This window comes from Macrotis lagotis, chromosome 3, assembly GCF_037893015.1.
Source record: "Macrotis lagotis isolate mMagLag1 chromosome 3, bilby.v1.9.chrom.fasta, whole genome shotgun sequence".
Lineage (NCBI taxonomy): Eukaryota > Metazoa > Chordata > Mammalia > Peramelemorphia > Peramelidae > Macrotis > Macrotis lagotis.
In genome coordinates, this window is record NC_133660.1 from 72,411,973 (window position 1) to 72,427,123 (window position 15,151).

The 15,151-nt window shown below is 37.9% G+C and overlaps 1 protein-coding gene across 1 annotated transcript in view; it reads right to left on the bottom strand.

Annotated features, from left to right (window-relative positions):
* TENM3 (teneurin transmembrane protein 3) overlaps window positions 1-15,151 on the bottom strand; it is a 3,314,517-nt gene that overhangs the window by 5,433 nt on the left and 3,293,933 nt on the right. The window contains exons 35-37 of the mRNA XM_074231559.1: window positions 8,124-8,420; window positions 4,632-6,243; window positions 625-755 (exon numbers count right to left, since the gene is read on the bottom strand). Of these exons, the coding sequence (XP_074087660.1) occupies window positions 625-755; window positions 4,632-6,243; window positions 8,124-8,420 (2,040 nt within the window). The remainder of the gene's footprint in view (window positions 1-624; window positions 756-4,631; window positions 6,244-8,123; window positions 8,421-15,151) is intronic.

Consider the following 15,151-nt stretch of genomic DNA (forward strand, 5'->3'; position numbering starts at 1 on the left):
TTTCCTTTCATCCTTTACAACTATTATTTTGTGTGTGTGTGTGTGTGTGTGTGTGTGTGTGTATGTGTGTGTGTAATAATATAAATACCTAAAGCTTAGTTTGCCAAAATGAGCATGACAGGATGATTCTGTATTTGAATTAATAGTAAAGAGAAGCTGTTAAACTCTGTTCATATTATTGTTTATATGATGCCAGTTATACATCAGTGATAATTGTGTTTCTTTCCTGGCCTATTTTTATTTCTCTCATTTCCTTCAGGCTCTGACTGCCTGAAGTCTGCTTTTCCAGGGTTCCATTAGGAACATCAGAATTTGAAAAGCAGTTTCCAGATTTTGTTAGCTATTAATAACATGTCTCTATAGGTTTTGATCTCCACCATAAAAAACAATTTTAACCCCAAGAAACAAAAAAAGTATCTTTTTTTTAACCACTAACATTCCCCTCCCCCATTTTTATGACTATAATTCACTGACTCTATTAGGAGAAAAATGGCAGTAGGTGCATGCTTTATAACTTCTAATAGAATTAAAGACTGGCAAATAAAGACAAGAGAGCAGAGAGCTCACTCAGAACAGTTTTTCCCATTCATCATATTTCTTTAGTTTTTGCTTTTTGATTCTTACTGGTATATCTTCCCACTGCTGACTCTTCACAAGTTCATAAGAAGGCTCTGTTAAATCAAATTTGGGAACAGGGAATCCCGGAATAGCATTGTGTAGATGGAAGCCAAATGTCACCAGCCAGCTGTTAACATCTAGAAGAAAAATGTACCAAATGAAAGGTGTTAGAATTTATTTTGTGCTTCTTAAATTTAAGTCCTTACCTTTTAAAAAGTCAGACTGATACATAAATTAACTGGCAAAAGAGTCCACGTCCATCTTTATTGTCACATAATTCAAAATTCACTGTTTTTTTTTGAGAATGAAGACTATCAGTTTGATGTCAGAATGGTGCTACTACAAACACAATGTCAGATGCATATCCTTATAATCCGAAAATCTGGAGTTTTGGTTGCTTATTTAGGCCAACTGAGTAAAATATCATGCATGTAAAGTAAGCAGTGTCCTTTGTTAAAAAATGACCCAAACTATATAACTATATATTGTATAGCATCACCAAAAAGACATAGGAGAAAACAAATGAAGTTGTTTTTGTCATTAGTAAATTATGGGCTTTAATAGGAATTGTGCTGTTATTAGCTTCCAACAATGATTGCCCAAGGATATGTAGAGTTCCACAATTCATTTTCTATTAATAAAAATGACTAAATTGAGAATATTAACATCAAGAGTGTTTCTTAATCAAAGATGAATGCTAAAAGCTGGCAGAGCCGTGGGCACATGGGCTGTGGTTGCCATCACTTGCCACTTCAAAGGCAAGCTGAGTGCAGGTGGAAACAAACTTTTTGGGTAGAGAACCTGGAAACCTTTAAAATGGTATTTTAAAATGTTGCCATGTGACTCAAGAAGCCATTAAGCTCAGAAGAAGGCTTTTATTCTATTCTGGAGGTTATAATGTTACCGAACTACTCAGCAGGCTGCAGCTTTATGAGTACAGTTGGGTGTAGGTTATTTTAGATATTAAGCACATAGCTAGAAAATTTGAAATTGCATTTCACCTAATATATTTTATGCTGTTCCATCTCTCTTTTGATGTTTTGTAGAAAATGCTGCTATAGCATTCCCTGCAGTTCAGGTTGCTAGGAGAGGATGAATTCAGGGGGCTGTGGGCTTTTCAGCCCCCAGTCAGCCCTGTCAACACCTCTTAAATAACCACGAGTAAACCGCTTGTCACAGTGATGGAGAGCCGCTTGTTTCCCATTCGCTTCTCCGGGGCACAGGCTCTCACCTCATCACTAGGCTGACAGAAGTCACTTCCTTTGGCCAGGTTCATTCAGCTACAAAACATTGATATTATCTGTCTTTTAAATTAGAGGAGAAGCTTAAAACTCATCACAAAGGCGACAAGGTGATTTTCTTCATGATGATGAATGTGAGATTGAAGAGAGCCTGCGGTTTTGGAAAACAAAAAAGCCCCAACACCCTCCGCACAGCTAAAGAGTGAACATAAAATTTAGGGCAACCTTTACTGTTTCTCCTACCATCCCTGGACAACTGTCTAGATTGAAATGTGAATGGAAATTTTTAAATATTTTAAAGTTGTGGTGGGCAAAGGGTAGATTGCATGGTGGGAAGTGAGATGCGTCTGGGTTTGCATTCTGCATTAGTCACTTGGACCAGAGTGACAGAGGGCAAATTACTGAACTTCCTTCTTTTGGCCTTGGTTCTCATCAACAAAATAAGGAAGTGGACTTATAAAGCCCCTGATAGCTCTAATTCTGGATTTATGATTCTATATCAATAGGAACTGGCATTAATGTGGTTTATAGAGTGGACAGTAATTCTGAAGTGTGGGAGGAAGAGTTGGCAGCTATGTTTGTCAGGTGGTCCACATGGTGAAGTGATACCTAGGGCAGGGATGTCAAGAGATATGGTGTAATTGGACCACTAATTGCCCCTCCCCAGGACTTGATTGGCCCGGGGAGTGAATACCCAAATGATACTTTATAGCTTGTTGGACACCTAAGGGCAAGGGCCCTTCAGATTCAGCAGATGTGCAAAGATTATTCAAATGGCCATTCCCTAACCTACAAAGCAGTCATTCCCACATGGAAATGTATGCCCACACTCAATTCTAGTGTATCCTTGTGGAATATTCTTTATGTACAACGACTTAGTAAATCTTTGTTCACTGCTAAATGACCTATGAACGCCTTCTATTGTTGTGGCATTGAACCCAAAGTCATAGGCTACAAGCCTGAATTAGGTTCATCGATGGAATATGGAGTGTTTCTGGGAAATTAGAAGGCAGACATAAAGTAACAGACAAAAAAGTGAGAGCACAGGTTAGAAAGCACAGCAAACAAAGGAAAGAAAAATATAAGCATTGAATAAATGCATACTGATTGATTGTGTCATAATCAGAGACAGCAAGGACCAGAGCAGGACCAGAGAGACGAAGAAAGAAAACTGGAAAGAATTTTAGTGCTTTTGAGATCAGAAAGATGATTGTTGGTGATGACAGGAAGTAAGGGATCAGCTCAGTGAGGGACTGGAGAGTGAAAGAAGACAAGGACGATCAGTCAGAAGGACCAGAACCCTGAGTTCAAAGGGCTGGGATGGCCTTAATAAACAGGGATGGGTGGTACCTAGAAGGAAGCCCTGGTGGCAATGACGTGAGTCGCTACCTGAAACTTGGTCAAGATAATAGCTGAGTAATGGAAATGGACTTGGGTGAGAATGGTTTACAACCAGTTCGATAAAACAATCTTACACTAGGAAAGCTCAGTATTGCACTTCAGGACTGTGTATGCTGGTTTCTGGGGTACAAAGTGAACTCTAAGGGGTACAGCTAAAGGAATGAGAGAAAGGGCAGGGTATGCTGGGATCCAAGGTTTCAGTCTTGGAAAAGAGAAATCTGTTTAAAGTGAAACCTTTTTAAATCTCTATAGTGCTGAAGAAAGAATGTCCTCTAGGGAAGAGATGAGTGTGACCTTATCTAATGTTCATTCTTTGAATTATAATTTAATCAAATTTGTACTTATGACATTTCTGGAAATTGTGGTTTAGGTAGCCTGTCCCTAAATAACAAATGCTATGTTTTGATTCCTCATCTTCAAAATAAAGAGTATTTCTATGTATTAGGATGATTAAAATCCAAAAGGTTAGAGGGGGGGCTTTAGTCACAGAAAGTCTGAAGAGCCCACAATATAAGTGAATATATTCATTTATATACTATTGTATACATGTGTCATCTTACCCTAAAACTTAAGAATTAAGTTTCGTTGTGCCTAAGTCAGCCAGCCCAAAGGTAAAACTCCAGTTTCAGGAGCTCATGTTCTGCACTCCAACCTGCCCTATACAAAGTCAAAGAAATATGTGTATACATCTATAAAATTTGCTTGCTTGGCAAGATTTCTGACATTCCCCAAAGGCCTCATTCTCTGTAAAGACAACAAACTCTGCCAAGGTCATATAGGCCCAGCTATATGTCTAGGGAGTATGCTAAAACCAGTTAAGAGACTAAAAGATCACAGAACAAAGGCATATGATGATCCCTCAGAAGAAAGATGACATTTTTTCTCCCCACTAATTAAAATGCTGGAAAGTCTAAAGTGGAGGTTAGAAATTGAGACTGGGTGACAGCAATGCATGAAGTATGACAGTGATATCCTTGTACATTAGTTAGCCACCTAGCTACCTTGACCAGGTAGAATATATGTATCCTTATGAATATTACAAAGATTTATAATTAGCACATAGTGATATTTCCATTCTAAGGGAAGCATTAGTGTTTCTCTACTAAGTTTCAAAGGTGTGTGTGTGTGTGTGTGTGTAGGTATAGAACATTTCATTAAACTTAACTGAGTTTAATTGATACAGGGCTTTTTTGTTATTTAGGTATTATCAACTAGAGTTTGAACTCTTCCCCCAACACTCTGGAAAACAACAGCATTGGAATATTAGGTGACCACATGTGAAGGTGAAAAGTTGAAAAATCAATTAAATTTTTTAGATCTAGATCTAGAGTTATACTGTCATCTCTGAAAAAGAAAAAAAGAAAAAATTACCTGTGATATAATCTTTCACGTCATGAATTTTACTTGCAGGATTATTGTTCCTAAACATATACAAATTAAAAGGAGCTGGATCTTTCCCAATCCTTTTCCAGATTTCTATGTCAGGGGTTGTCCATCGTCCTGCCAATATGTCATAATCTCTTTCTCCAAAGTGGATTAATTTGGTGAGCGGGTCATAAAGGCCTCCGTGAAATCCAATCACCAACTGGAAGTCCAGATTGGAGTCAAAATAGATCTCACCATAAGCAGTATACTGAATTTGTTTTAGCATAAGCCCATTGCTACTAAAAACAGCCAAGGGTGTACCAGTGTTGTCTGATGCAATGTAGAATTCATCCCCACTGCTAATCTCCATGGCAAAGAGATGTCCTTGAAGATCATAATACAGAGAAGTAATTTCTGAACTTGAATGGTTATATACATGAGTAATTCTGGTGGGGTAAGTAAGATCTGCATAAAAAAATTGGAGGTGCTGTCCTAAACTTGTTTTGGTTGATACCCGCCTCCCCAGACCATCGTAGCGGTATATCACTGTCCAGCCACTGCCTTTGCTGTAAACCCGAGTTAAGAGGCCCTTGGAACTGTATTCAAAGATCTCTGTGCCTCGTTGACGTAGGAACCCATCTTCATCTAATCGGTACTGAACATCTCCTAATCGAGTGATCCTGTCTCGCAGGTCATAGCGAAGAGGTGTCAGACGTGCACTGTTACTTGGATTCAGTAAATGCAGGTTACCATTCAGGTCATAGTTGTAGCGCCACATAATTTTCTCATTTAGGTAAACTGTTTGGAGTTGCCCATCAACATCATACTCATAAGCATATTTAGTAGTGTTGGCAAAAGGTCCAATTTTAATCTCTCTCTTGGTGACTCGTCCCATGTTGTCATACTGAATTGTAATCCAATACATCAAGGACCGGAATATCTCATACTGAATTTCCTTGATGCGGCCATGAGCATCAAAGTGTTTGGTATATGTCATGACAGCTGTAGAAATGATCTGGTTAATGTCGTAGTAAATAACCCCAAACTTTCCAAACTGTTCAACTTTACCAGAAATGTCATCAAATTGGTAGAGATCAATAGGCAGTGGAGTTTCATTGATGACACCCTGCATGCTGGTCACTCTGAAGCTGTTGTCATAGCTGTAGTCAAACCGTGCGTTTACCATCCCATCCTCACTAAAGCGGAAAATCTGTCTATCAATCAGTGGACCAATTTGCCTGTATCTAATGGTGCAGATAAAACCATCACTCTGGAGGTTTACTGTCTTTAGGACTCCTGCTGTCTCATCATAAGTAAAACTGACTCTTGTGCTATCATAGAGAATTTCTGAAAGTCTTGTTTGCCTTCTGTACTTGAATAAGACCCTCCTACTGGTGCCCAGGAAAGCGGTCTGTAAAAGCAGCCCTTCCTCATTGTAGTCCATGATGATGGAGGCATTGCTTTCAGGGGGGTTATAGATGTTCCGGTAATAGCCGATGGAGCGGATCGTCTGCATGGTGTGACGAGCAACGCTGGGCATGGTGATGGCAGAAAGCCGGTCCAGCAAATCATATTCAAAGATGTACTGTCGCTGACTATGAAGCAGGAGGACCATGGACTGCAAAGAGAGAACATATTTTAACCTCCTGTCTGTGTGCAAGGGGAAGACACTCAAAACAGATTTGGTGACAACAAAATGAAACATTTCACTCGAGAGAATAATTCTCATTTAAATTGAGTTATCCTTGACCTTACATGTTCTTAATGATTTCCTGCCTAATTTACTTGGATGCTTAATTGTGAAGGGTTTTGCAGTTTAGTAGCACAAGATTAACAATATGCCCCCTTGTTATGATCATGCCATTCTTTTCTTAGTCACTTGTGGCCAAACAGCAGATTTGTCGATGGATTTGGGTAAATCATGAGACAGGCACAAGAGAAGCTGTTCTAAAGCAGGAAGCAGCATATGGGAAATGCAATTCCTACTCATAGTTAGGAGTTATTTAGTGAGATGCTCCCTGTTCCCCTACACTAAGCTCTAGACATATTGAAACCATATTTCCAGCTGCATTTGGGGGGGCGGGGAACAAAGCTTTAGAAAAATGTTTAGCTTTGCCAAAACACAGAGTCATTCCTGAATCATACATAGTATTTCAAGGTGCAGAAAAATAGGAAGCATGCTATATATTAAGCAAGTGTTAAATAAGGACAGTTTGTAAAATTTTCAGTCCTCTAATGGCTGGGGAAGAGGAAGTATGGCATTGGCCTGGAAGGGTGGGAGTTCAAGTCCCACCTCTGTTACACATCAGATATGAGACCATGGAGGTCTGTGGTGGTTGGTGGTGGTTCAATCCTTTTCAGGCCTGGCCAACTCTCCATATCCCTTTGGGTGTTTTCTTGGGAAAGATAGTGGAGTGGTTTGCCACCACCATTATTATTATTATTATCAACATTAGGATGGAAACAAACCCAGGATTTCATTGATGTGGTAAACTTCCATATGAGGAAGACTGGTCCCTTTTCTCCAACCTGAAGTGACAGACCCACAGTGTGCTGGCTGGGACAGAAGATAGAGTGTTGGGCCTTAATTCAAATCTGACCTCGAACATTTACTAACTATGTGACCCTGGGCATTTAATCCTGTCTGCCTTGGTTTCTTCCTCCATAAAATGGAGAAGAAAATGGCAAAGGGGATGATGTCCCCCATAGAGGAGGGCACTGAAGGGCAGAAAAGATCATGGGACTTTCTGAGGGTCTGATTCAAAACCCAGCACTCTATGCCCTTGGGCTGCTTTACCTCCCAATGATGAAGCATAGAGCTACATAATAGAACCTAAATAAAAGGAGAAGCTTCATCACTAATGAAGAAATTCATCACAGCAGTACCAATGTGCCATAAATATCAATATTTGGAATAACAAATGGATCTTAGTGCTGATCACTTGTTTTCCAAGCTCAAGGCTCATGTAACTCTATATCTGTTGGTCAGTATTTAAACCAATAGCTTAGATGACTGCTTTGCAGCATCCTGTTGAGATTTGTTTCAGCTCCTATGCAATCATCTCTTTTTTCTTCAGAATACTCTCTCTCCTAAACTCTGTTTCCTGACTTTCTTCAAGACTTAGTTCAAATCCCCGAGGGCTTTCCTAGTTGTTCCATTCCCCAGTCTTCAGTTACTTTTCATTTACACATAAACATAGCTGTTTTCGGGTTGTCTTTCCTATTAGAATGTGAGATCCTTGAGAGCAGAACCAGGTGTTTGCCTTTGCATCCCCAGGATCTAGTACAGTTCCTAGCACGGATTAACTGCTTGCTTAGTGCTTATTTGTTGATATTTAAAGTCATAATAAAAAAAAAAATTCCACCCCAAAGCAACAACAATGAAAAGAAAGCAAATGGTTGGTTCCATGATGGCTGTGGCGTTCTTGAGACACGTTGGTCATCCGTTTCTGCCCCGGCCTCCCCTGCCCCAGCTTAGCTTCGGTTTGTGGATTCTACCTTTTCTAAGTAGGTATAACTCCATGTTTTCCCATCTGCAAAAACCCGAGACACGATCCTTCCCTGACCATCATAGTCTACTTTTTCACTCGTGGTTCCTCGCTGGATGCTGGCGATTTGGCCTGTGGAGGAGTAGGTCACGTTGACGGCCATCAGCTTGCTGCTCGGTAGCCAGAGGGTTGGGTGTCCCGATGTGTCATAGGCGATTCTCAGCAGGAATTTACGGTGGTCGTCATAGATCTTCTCTGTCTTTGTGGTTCGATCAAAGTCGACTGAAAGGAGGTTTCTGCCATTAACCTTTTATAAAACAAACAAGATGATAAAATAAATCATGCTATTCCAATACCAGTTACTTATTACTCTTCAAAGTCCCCACTATTGTTTAAACACCATTTATGATGATTGATTCCCTTTGTCAGTAAATTAATTTAGCAACTTCTTGGTGTAAGCACAAGGCATTAGATTAACGGTTGTTTTAAAAGGTTTCATTAAATGGAAAGACAGCCTGGCATTTGTTCAAAACCTTTTCAATTAAATTTCTCAAAGTTTAGTCAACAGGTTAAGAGAAACACTAAAATGAATTTGCTGAAGAGTTTGTTAAAGACATATGTCATTTAGAGGACACAGAGGCAAAAGAAGGAATAACCATTTAAATTACCCAAGGTCTCACAAGCAGTGTTAAACCTAGGCAAGTAATTACTGAGTAAATGGAAATTAATCACAGTGACAGTAAATAAAAGGTAGTGATAAACTCAACTTTCCCCTCTGTAAAACAAGAATGAATTAAAAGCCATATTATTGATGATTGTTAATGAAAAAAGTAGAGAAGAATTTGAGTCATATCCCAGAAAGTCAAAACTTTGCAGATGGTTTTTTTTTATTTTAGACAAAATTTAAAGAATTGATACTTGCTACAGAACCCTGTAATAACAAGTCATCTCTGCTTGAGCATTCCAACCCACTTAAAAATCTGGCCCAAGGTGTGGTACAATGCCCACATTACCAACTCTGGGCAGTATTTTGAATCCCAAACTAAATTTGTGACTATTGCCCCATCATAGAGAACAGTTTTCCACATTGCATGGGGATTGTGCTGTTCATAAAGTGCTAGAGAGAGAGAGAACTTAAAATATCCAAATTAAAGAGGAAATTCTAATTTTTATATAACTGATGTTTAAGATGGCTTTCTTTATATAAATCTATTGCTTAACTTTTGCTGATACCTTCAATAGCTTCATCTGACCTTGGGATCAGTTTTCTCTAAAATGAAGGGGATTAGCCCTTCTATGTCAAAATGATAAATCCAGTTTAAAGTTGCTTTTCATATTCGTTTTTTGGTTTATTATTTTTAAAAACATTAATTCCTGCTCTACAATAACCCTTAAGGAGCTTTTCCTAGTTACTGACTCTTCAAAGAGAGTGCTGACTTAGCATCCTGTCCCCAAATGGTCAAGATTTAAGTCCAGAGGGAACTTAATGCTCTGGTGGCAAAGTGCTCTGAGAGAATTGAAAAAAAAATAATCTCCTTGAGCTGCACAAGAACACAGAGAAGGGATAGAGCCTTGGAGTTAGAATTAGGAGATTTTTCATCTTTTCCAATCTCATCCCTTCTAAAAAGACCTCACTGATGACTCCAGCTTCAAGTGACTTATCTTTCTACCTTTTCCTGAGCTTCTTTAGCAGTTATTTATTTGGTAATTAACTGACCCCTTTGTTATCTGGAACTTGTATATATTTTATTGTTATTTAATCTCAATTAATTTGAGAGCTCCTTCAAGGCAGCTACCTTACAATATGAGATAGTAGATACCCAAATATTTATTGATAAGAGATGACAGGGGAAAAATAATGGATTGGAGGTCTAGGCATAGTCTTAACTGTCACTAATCAGCTGTGTTGTTTGGGCAACAGTGAGACAGATCTGGACCTCAGCTTCCTGAACTGTAAAATGAGGATGTTCATCCTTTCCGCTCTGACATTCTTTGATTTTGATTTGCTTTGATTCTGGATCAGACTTGCCATGGTTCCATCTTGGCATGAGAAAATGACTGCAAAACTTCCTCTAAGTTACATTTTAAAAAAGGAACTAATAAAACTCATGAAAATATGTTGCAATAAATGATATAGATTTGGTTTCAAGACTCCATTAAATTGAGTTGGCAGGCTTGTGTTCTCTAAGCCATATCTGCACAAAGCTTTTAGTAGCTTCAGAAAAGGTTTTCATATTGGCTCTTGTGTTTCTCATTTATTGCTTTTAAAAACTGTATTCTTTGACTCTGATCATTTCTTTCTTTCCCTTAGTTGATACCACACTCACTGGCTTGCTATGAATCACTACCACTTTTCATGTACAATGCTGATCATTGTTATTTACCATCTGTTTTCATTTTCTTGTCTTTCCTCCCCCCTCTCCCCCCATACCCCCTTTCCCATTCCAATCTGTTTTTCTCAGTTTTCATTTGTTTTTCAATTCTCTTTGGTTTTCTCTTATTCCACTTTATCTTTGCAGATGCTTCCTCTACTTAGAGCTCAACTGGTTAGGATTTCAGAAAATCTCTATATTTGGTATCACAGTGGTTTAGGGGAGATAGATCTGGGAAATATTCACTGCCAAGAGGATGAATCTAGTATATTATGTTTGACTTTATTTTGGCATTAATAACCTTTGTTTTAGAGAGGAAGCCTGGTGTTTTAGGGGCCAGAAGATCCAAGCCCTGTCACTTATTGTAGGGCATGTCCCCACAGTAAAATGGGTAAAATTCTATTTCTTAGTAACTATATAGGGGGAAAAAAACTTTATAGAGTGCTAGTGAAATGTCAGTTAATATTCTTGTTGTTAGTATAACCTGTTACCGGCTTTGGTCCCACCTGTTTTGTCTGTACCTATGCCCACACACCACCTAAATGAGAGAATGAAAAGTGGAGCATGTGGTTAGTCTTGCTGACCATGCTGTCCGCCACACCAAACATGTGGGCTTTTGGAAGCATATGGATATTTGGTGTCATGTAGACAAAACATCTGGATGGCTGTCTGAATTCTTCACTTTTCTCCAGATGGTGGGGACTTGGTGCAGGCACAAAATGCATATGTGTTTTCTTTTATCCTCTTTCAAGTTGATGTAATAAGGAAAGAATTAGAAGGTACCCTCATCTTTTCTTACATTCCTAACACAAGCCTAGGATTTAGACAGAAATTCCCACTGCTTTTAGACCCCCACCCTCTGTGTTTTCCAGCAGGCTTCATTTCATGGAGAATTAACAGATCAGCTTTTCTTCCTGCCCCTGCCCCTCTGCATTCCTCTCTCTGGGCACTACAAGCAGTAGACAAAATACTAGGGATGCCTATGTTCTAGGACAGGCCTCTACTTAACTCCTGCCTTAGGTATTCATATAACTTAACATCATTAGTTTATTTTAAATGTCAAAAAATCCATTCAGGTCATATGTACATCCTTAATACTTTGGGGGGAATTAAGAACCAAAAATATGGTTATTGTCACATACTCAAATAATGGACTACAGAAAATCCTTTTCTCATGCAATTCTTTAAGGGAGGGTTGAACATAGCACGATTTTTAGATAATATCTGTCATCAGAGAATTCAAAACAACTTACTTGACATGAGGCTAATTATAACAAAGTGAGGAAGGTAGGGGCAGGTGTCACATTATTCCCTCTGATTAACTGTGAAACAGATATAGAAAGGTAACATGACTCTGTGTGTATGTGGTGTGTGTGTGTGTGTGTGTGTGTGTGTGTGTGTGAGAGAGAGAGAGAGAGAGAGAGAGAGAGAGAGAGAGAGAGAGAGAGAGAGAGAGAGAGAGATTGGGTGCACACCAGGGTATGGAAGAGTGCTAGAATCAGGAAACTGGAGTTATGCTGACAATGTTCTAAAAGGGAAACCATCTCCTGGTCCCCTCTTCAGGAGGTACAGGTGGGTCATAGATTCATCCCATGGAGTCAGTGGTAATCCCAGTCTAGATTGTACAGGTGCTTAAGATGTCTGTATCCTGTCATAATTTACATATACCTTTTAATAATTATTATTATATACTTAGCTCAATGTTATTTTTATCCCCAAATATAATATCAAATATTCACTAAAGTTTTTCTTTTAAGCACTAGCATTTTCTAAGGAGAATACAGTTATTTAATGTGATATATTTTCTTTGATTGGCACAAAGAAAGTGCTAAATTTCTGTTCTTGCAAAAATAAACATACCATATATTAGTCATATATTGTCAGACAAAGAAAAACAACTTCTACTCAATGTGTATTTTATGTAAATATTTTTTTTTGAAAATTTGACTATAACAGTGTTTTTAAGAATCTAAAATACTACTACCTGAAAGATAGATTAGACTAATTCTCCTTAATCCTAAAAGCCAGAGGTAGGAGTAATTGTTGGCTCAATGTAAGGATATATTTTTTAACAATTAGAGCTGTACAAAAATGGAATGGGTCACCTTTTGGAAGTAATGGGTTCTCCAGTGCCTAGCACCCAAAAGGAGCTTAGAAAATGTTCTTTCATTATTTAAAAAAGCATACCTAGAGAATGCAGTTTAGTAATGACAGCACATAGTAGGAGAGGAGGAGGAATTTCCCTAGTTAGTATACTCAGCCACACTTATCCATCACAAGGGGTCTTTAACCAAAGGCTGAATGAATATTTGTTGGGAGTGTAGAGCAGAGAATTTCCTGTTTAGGTTATATTAGATGATAGCTTTGGTCCCTTTCAGAGTAACGTGGTTATGATTTTTTATATGCATTATAAGGAATCACTTTATTTTTTTAACCTTCTTATACTTTACCTGAGCTCTATGATTCCTTTTTTTCTGATTGACCTATGTCTCATTTTTCTAAAATATATTTTTTTTCAGTTGGTTTATGGCTTACTTAAAAAAAAAACATTTCCCCTTTCTCAATTTCTCCTTTACCAATCTCAATGTTTCTTCTCTTTTAAAAAAGAAGAGATAAAATGAATAGAATTGGGAGAAAAATTCTTTTCTAAACATTTATTCCATTTTATTAGTTTTAAAAAATCATGCCAAATGATGTTTTTGGAAAATTATAGCTTTAATTTTTTTTTCTCTGGATTAATTTTGATTCTCCCTTTATATTTAACTTTCTGTAATACCATCTTAAATTTTCTCTCATTACTTTTCTGTAGACAGGAAAAGCATGGCACACTAGTCAAATGATTCCAATCATACTATACTATTCATTTGAAGACATCTATTCTTCTGGACTTGATTTTCATTCTATATAAGTCATAGAGTGAGATAGAGACAGCAACCACATGGTTATGGTGTTGAACTTAGATCTGAGTTTAACAAGAATGTGTCTTTAATCATTTTAAAGTTAATAACTTTAAAAGCCAATCAGAAAGTCTTTCCTAGTGGAAGAAAAATGAGAGGAAGGTAGTTTGGGCCAAAAAAGGACACTGAAGTTGGCTATAGATGATGTCCAGTCTCATTTGTGTTGATGATGCTGTATTTGGTATGTACCTCCTTTTTGGTCTCTTTGCCTACTACGTTTCCATTCAATTCTTAATCCAAATTCTCATGTCAGCACTTACTCTTTTGACTTCCTTTCTTATTCTCTTTACAGGATTGAAATTAGTAGTCAAAGCTGGCACATCCAATCTTATCTTGAAAATAAGAAACCCTCCCTTGTGATCTTTGCATTGTCTATGTGAGAGCAATCAAATAGAGCAATCAAGTGTATCAGATGGAAACCTCCTCTCAGTATGAGTGAACAAGCCATTTAAAATTGTATGTTTCCCTAGAAGTCTTGCAGAGGCATCCTGGTTCCACTATTTAAAAAGAAACCAACATCCTTGCCTCTTTGCATTGTCTGTTTTCTTTCTGAAGTGGAGAACTCCCATCATTTGGACACAGGCAAAGAGAAATGGCCATTCAAATTCACTTATCTTTGAGGTCCTACTTGGAGGTTTATATAGTTTTCTTCTTCCTTTTTATTCATATTCAGAAAAAAAGAGCAAAATTTAATGATAGACAGACAGCTAGAGGTGGATGGCAATTGGGATTAATAATATGACAGAATCAATCCATCAACAGATGATTATTAAAGTTCTGCAAGGTGCTGGGGATATATGTACAAAGAATGAAACAATCCCTTCTTTAAAGAGAAGGTAGAACTACTCAACTCTTATGTTGCTCTAGGTTCTAGCACAGGATCTGGCATATATTAGATATTGAAAAATCTGTCTTTTTTTAAATGCTCTACTAAAAAGCAAGACCATTAACCTTGGAAATAATGAACACTATTTGTTAACAAGGAATGCCAGTGCTAAGATAGGATGAAAATAGTGGTCACCAAGCCCAAATGAACTACACCTTAATAAAAATATCAAGTGTGATTTTTGAGCATCTGCCTTTGATGATCCTGAAAAAAAGTCTGGCAAACATGAGAGGGATCAAAGTATTGATGAGAGGAAAATCTTGTCTTTGTTTTTTTAAAAGGAGAAGAAATTGAATTATTCAAACTGTGGATAAATGGAATTCCATTCCTAAAAATAAATCTTGATTTAAAGAAATGATTGTTGAATACTTGAGGGGAAAAAAGGCAAAAGCAGAAAATACTCCATGGTAGTGTAGCTCCATCATAAAACAACCCCTCCTCTAGAAATCCTTGTATTTCTGGTAGGTATTGCCAGTCTTTTACTTTAGTATTGTGGGCAAAAAGGAGGAACATAAGTACATCCAAGTGGGGTTGAATCTAGTTGAATGAGCAACTTCAAAAAATTGGTAATGGGATAGAGTATCAGCCCTGGAGTCAGGAGGACCCATGTTCCAATCCACCATCACATACTTAACAATTACTTAGCTGTGTGACCTTGGGCAAGTCACTTAACCCCATTGCCTTGCAAAGACAAAAATAAAAAAAATTGGAGATGAATAGATATCAGCCTAGGAGGGAGTTCTCTAGTGGATTTGCAGAAGGATCTCTCTTTAGCCATTCTCTGTTCAACATTTTTATCAGTATCAGAGAAAGGAATAAGTAT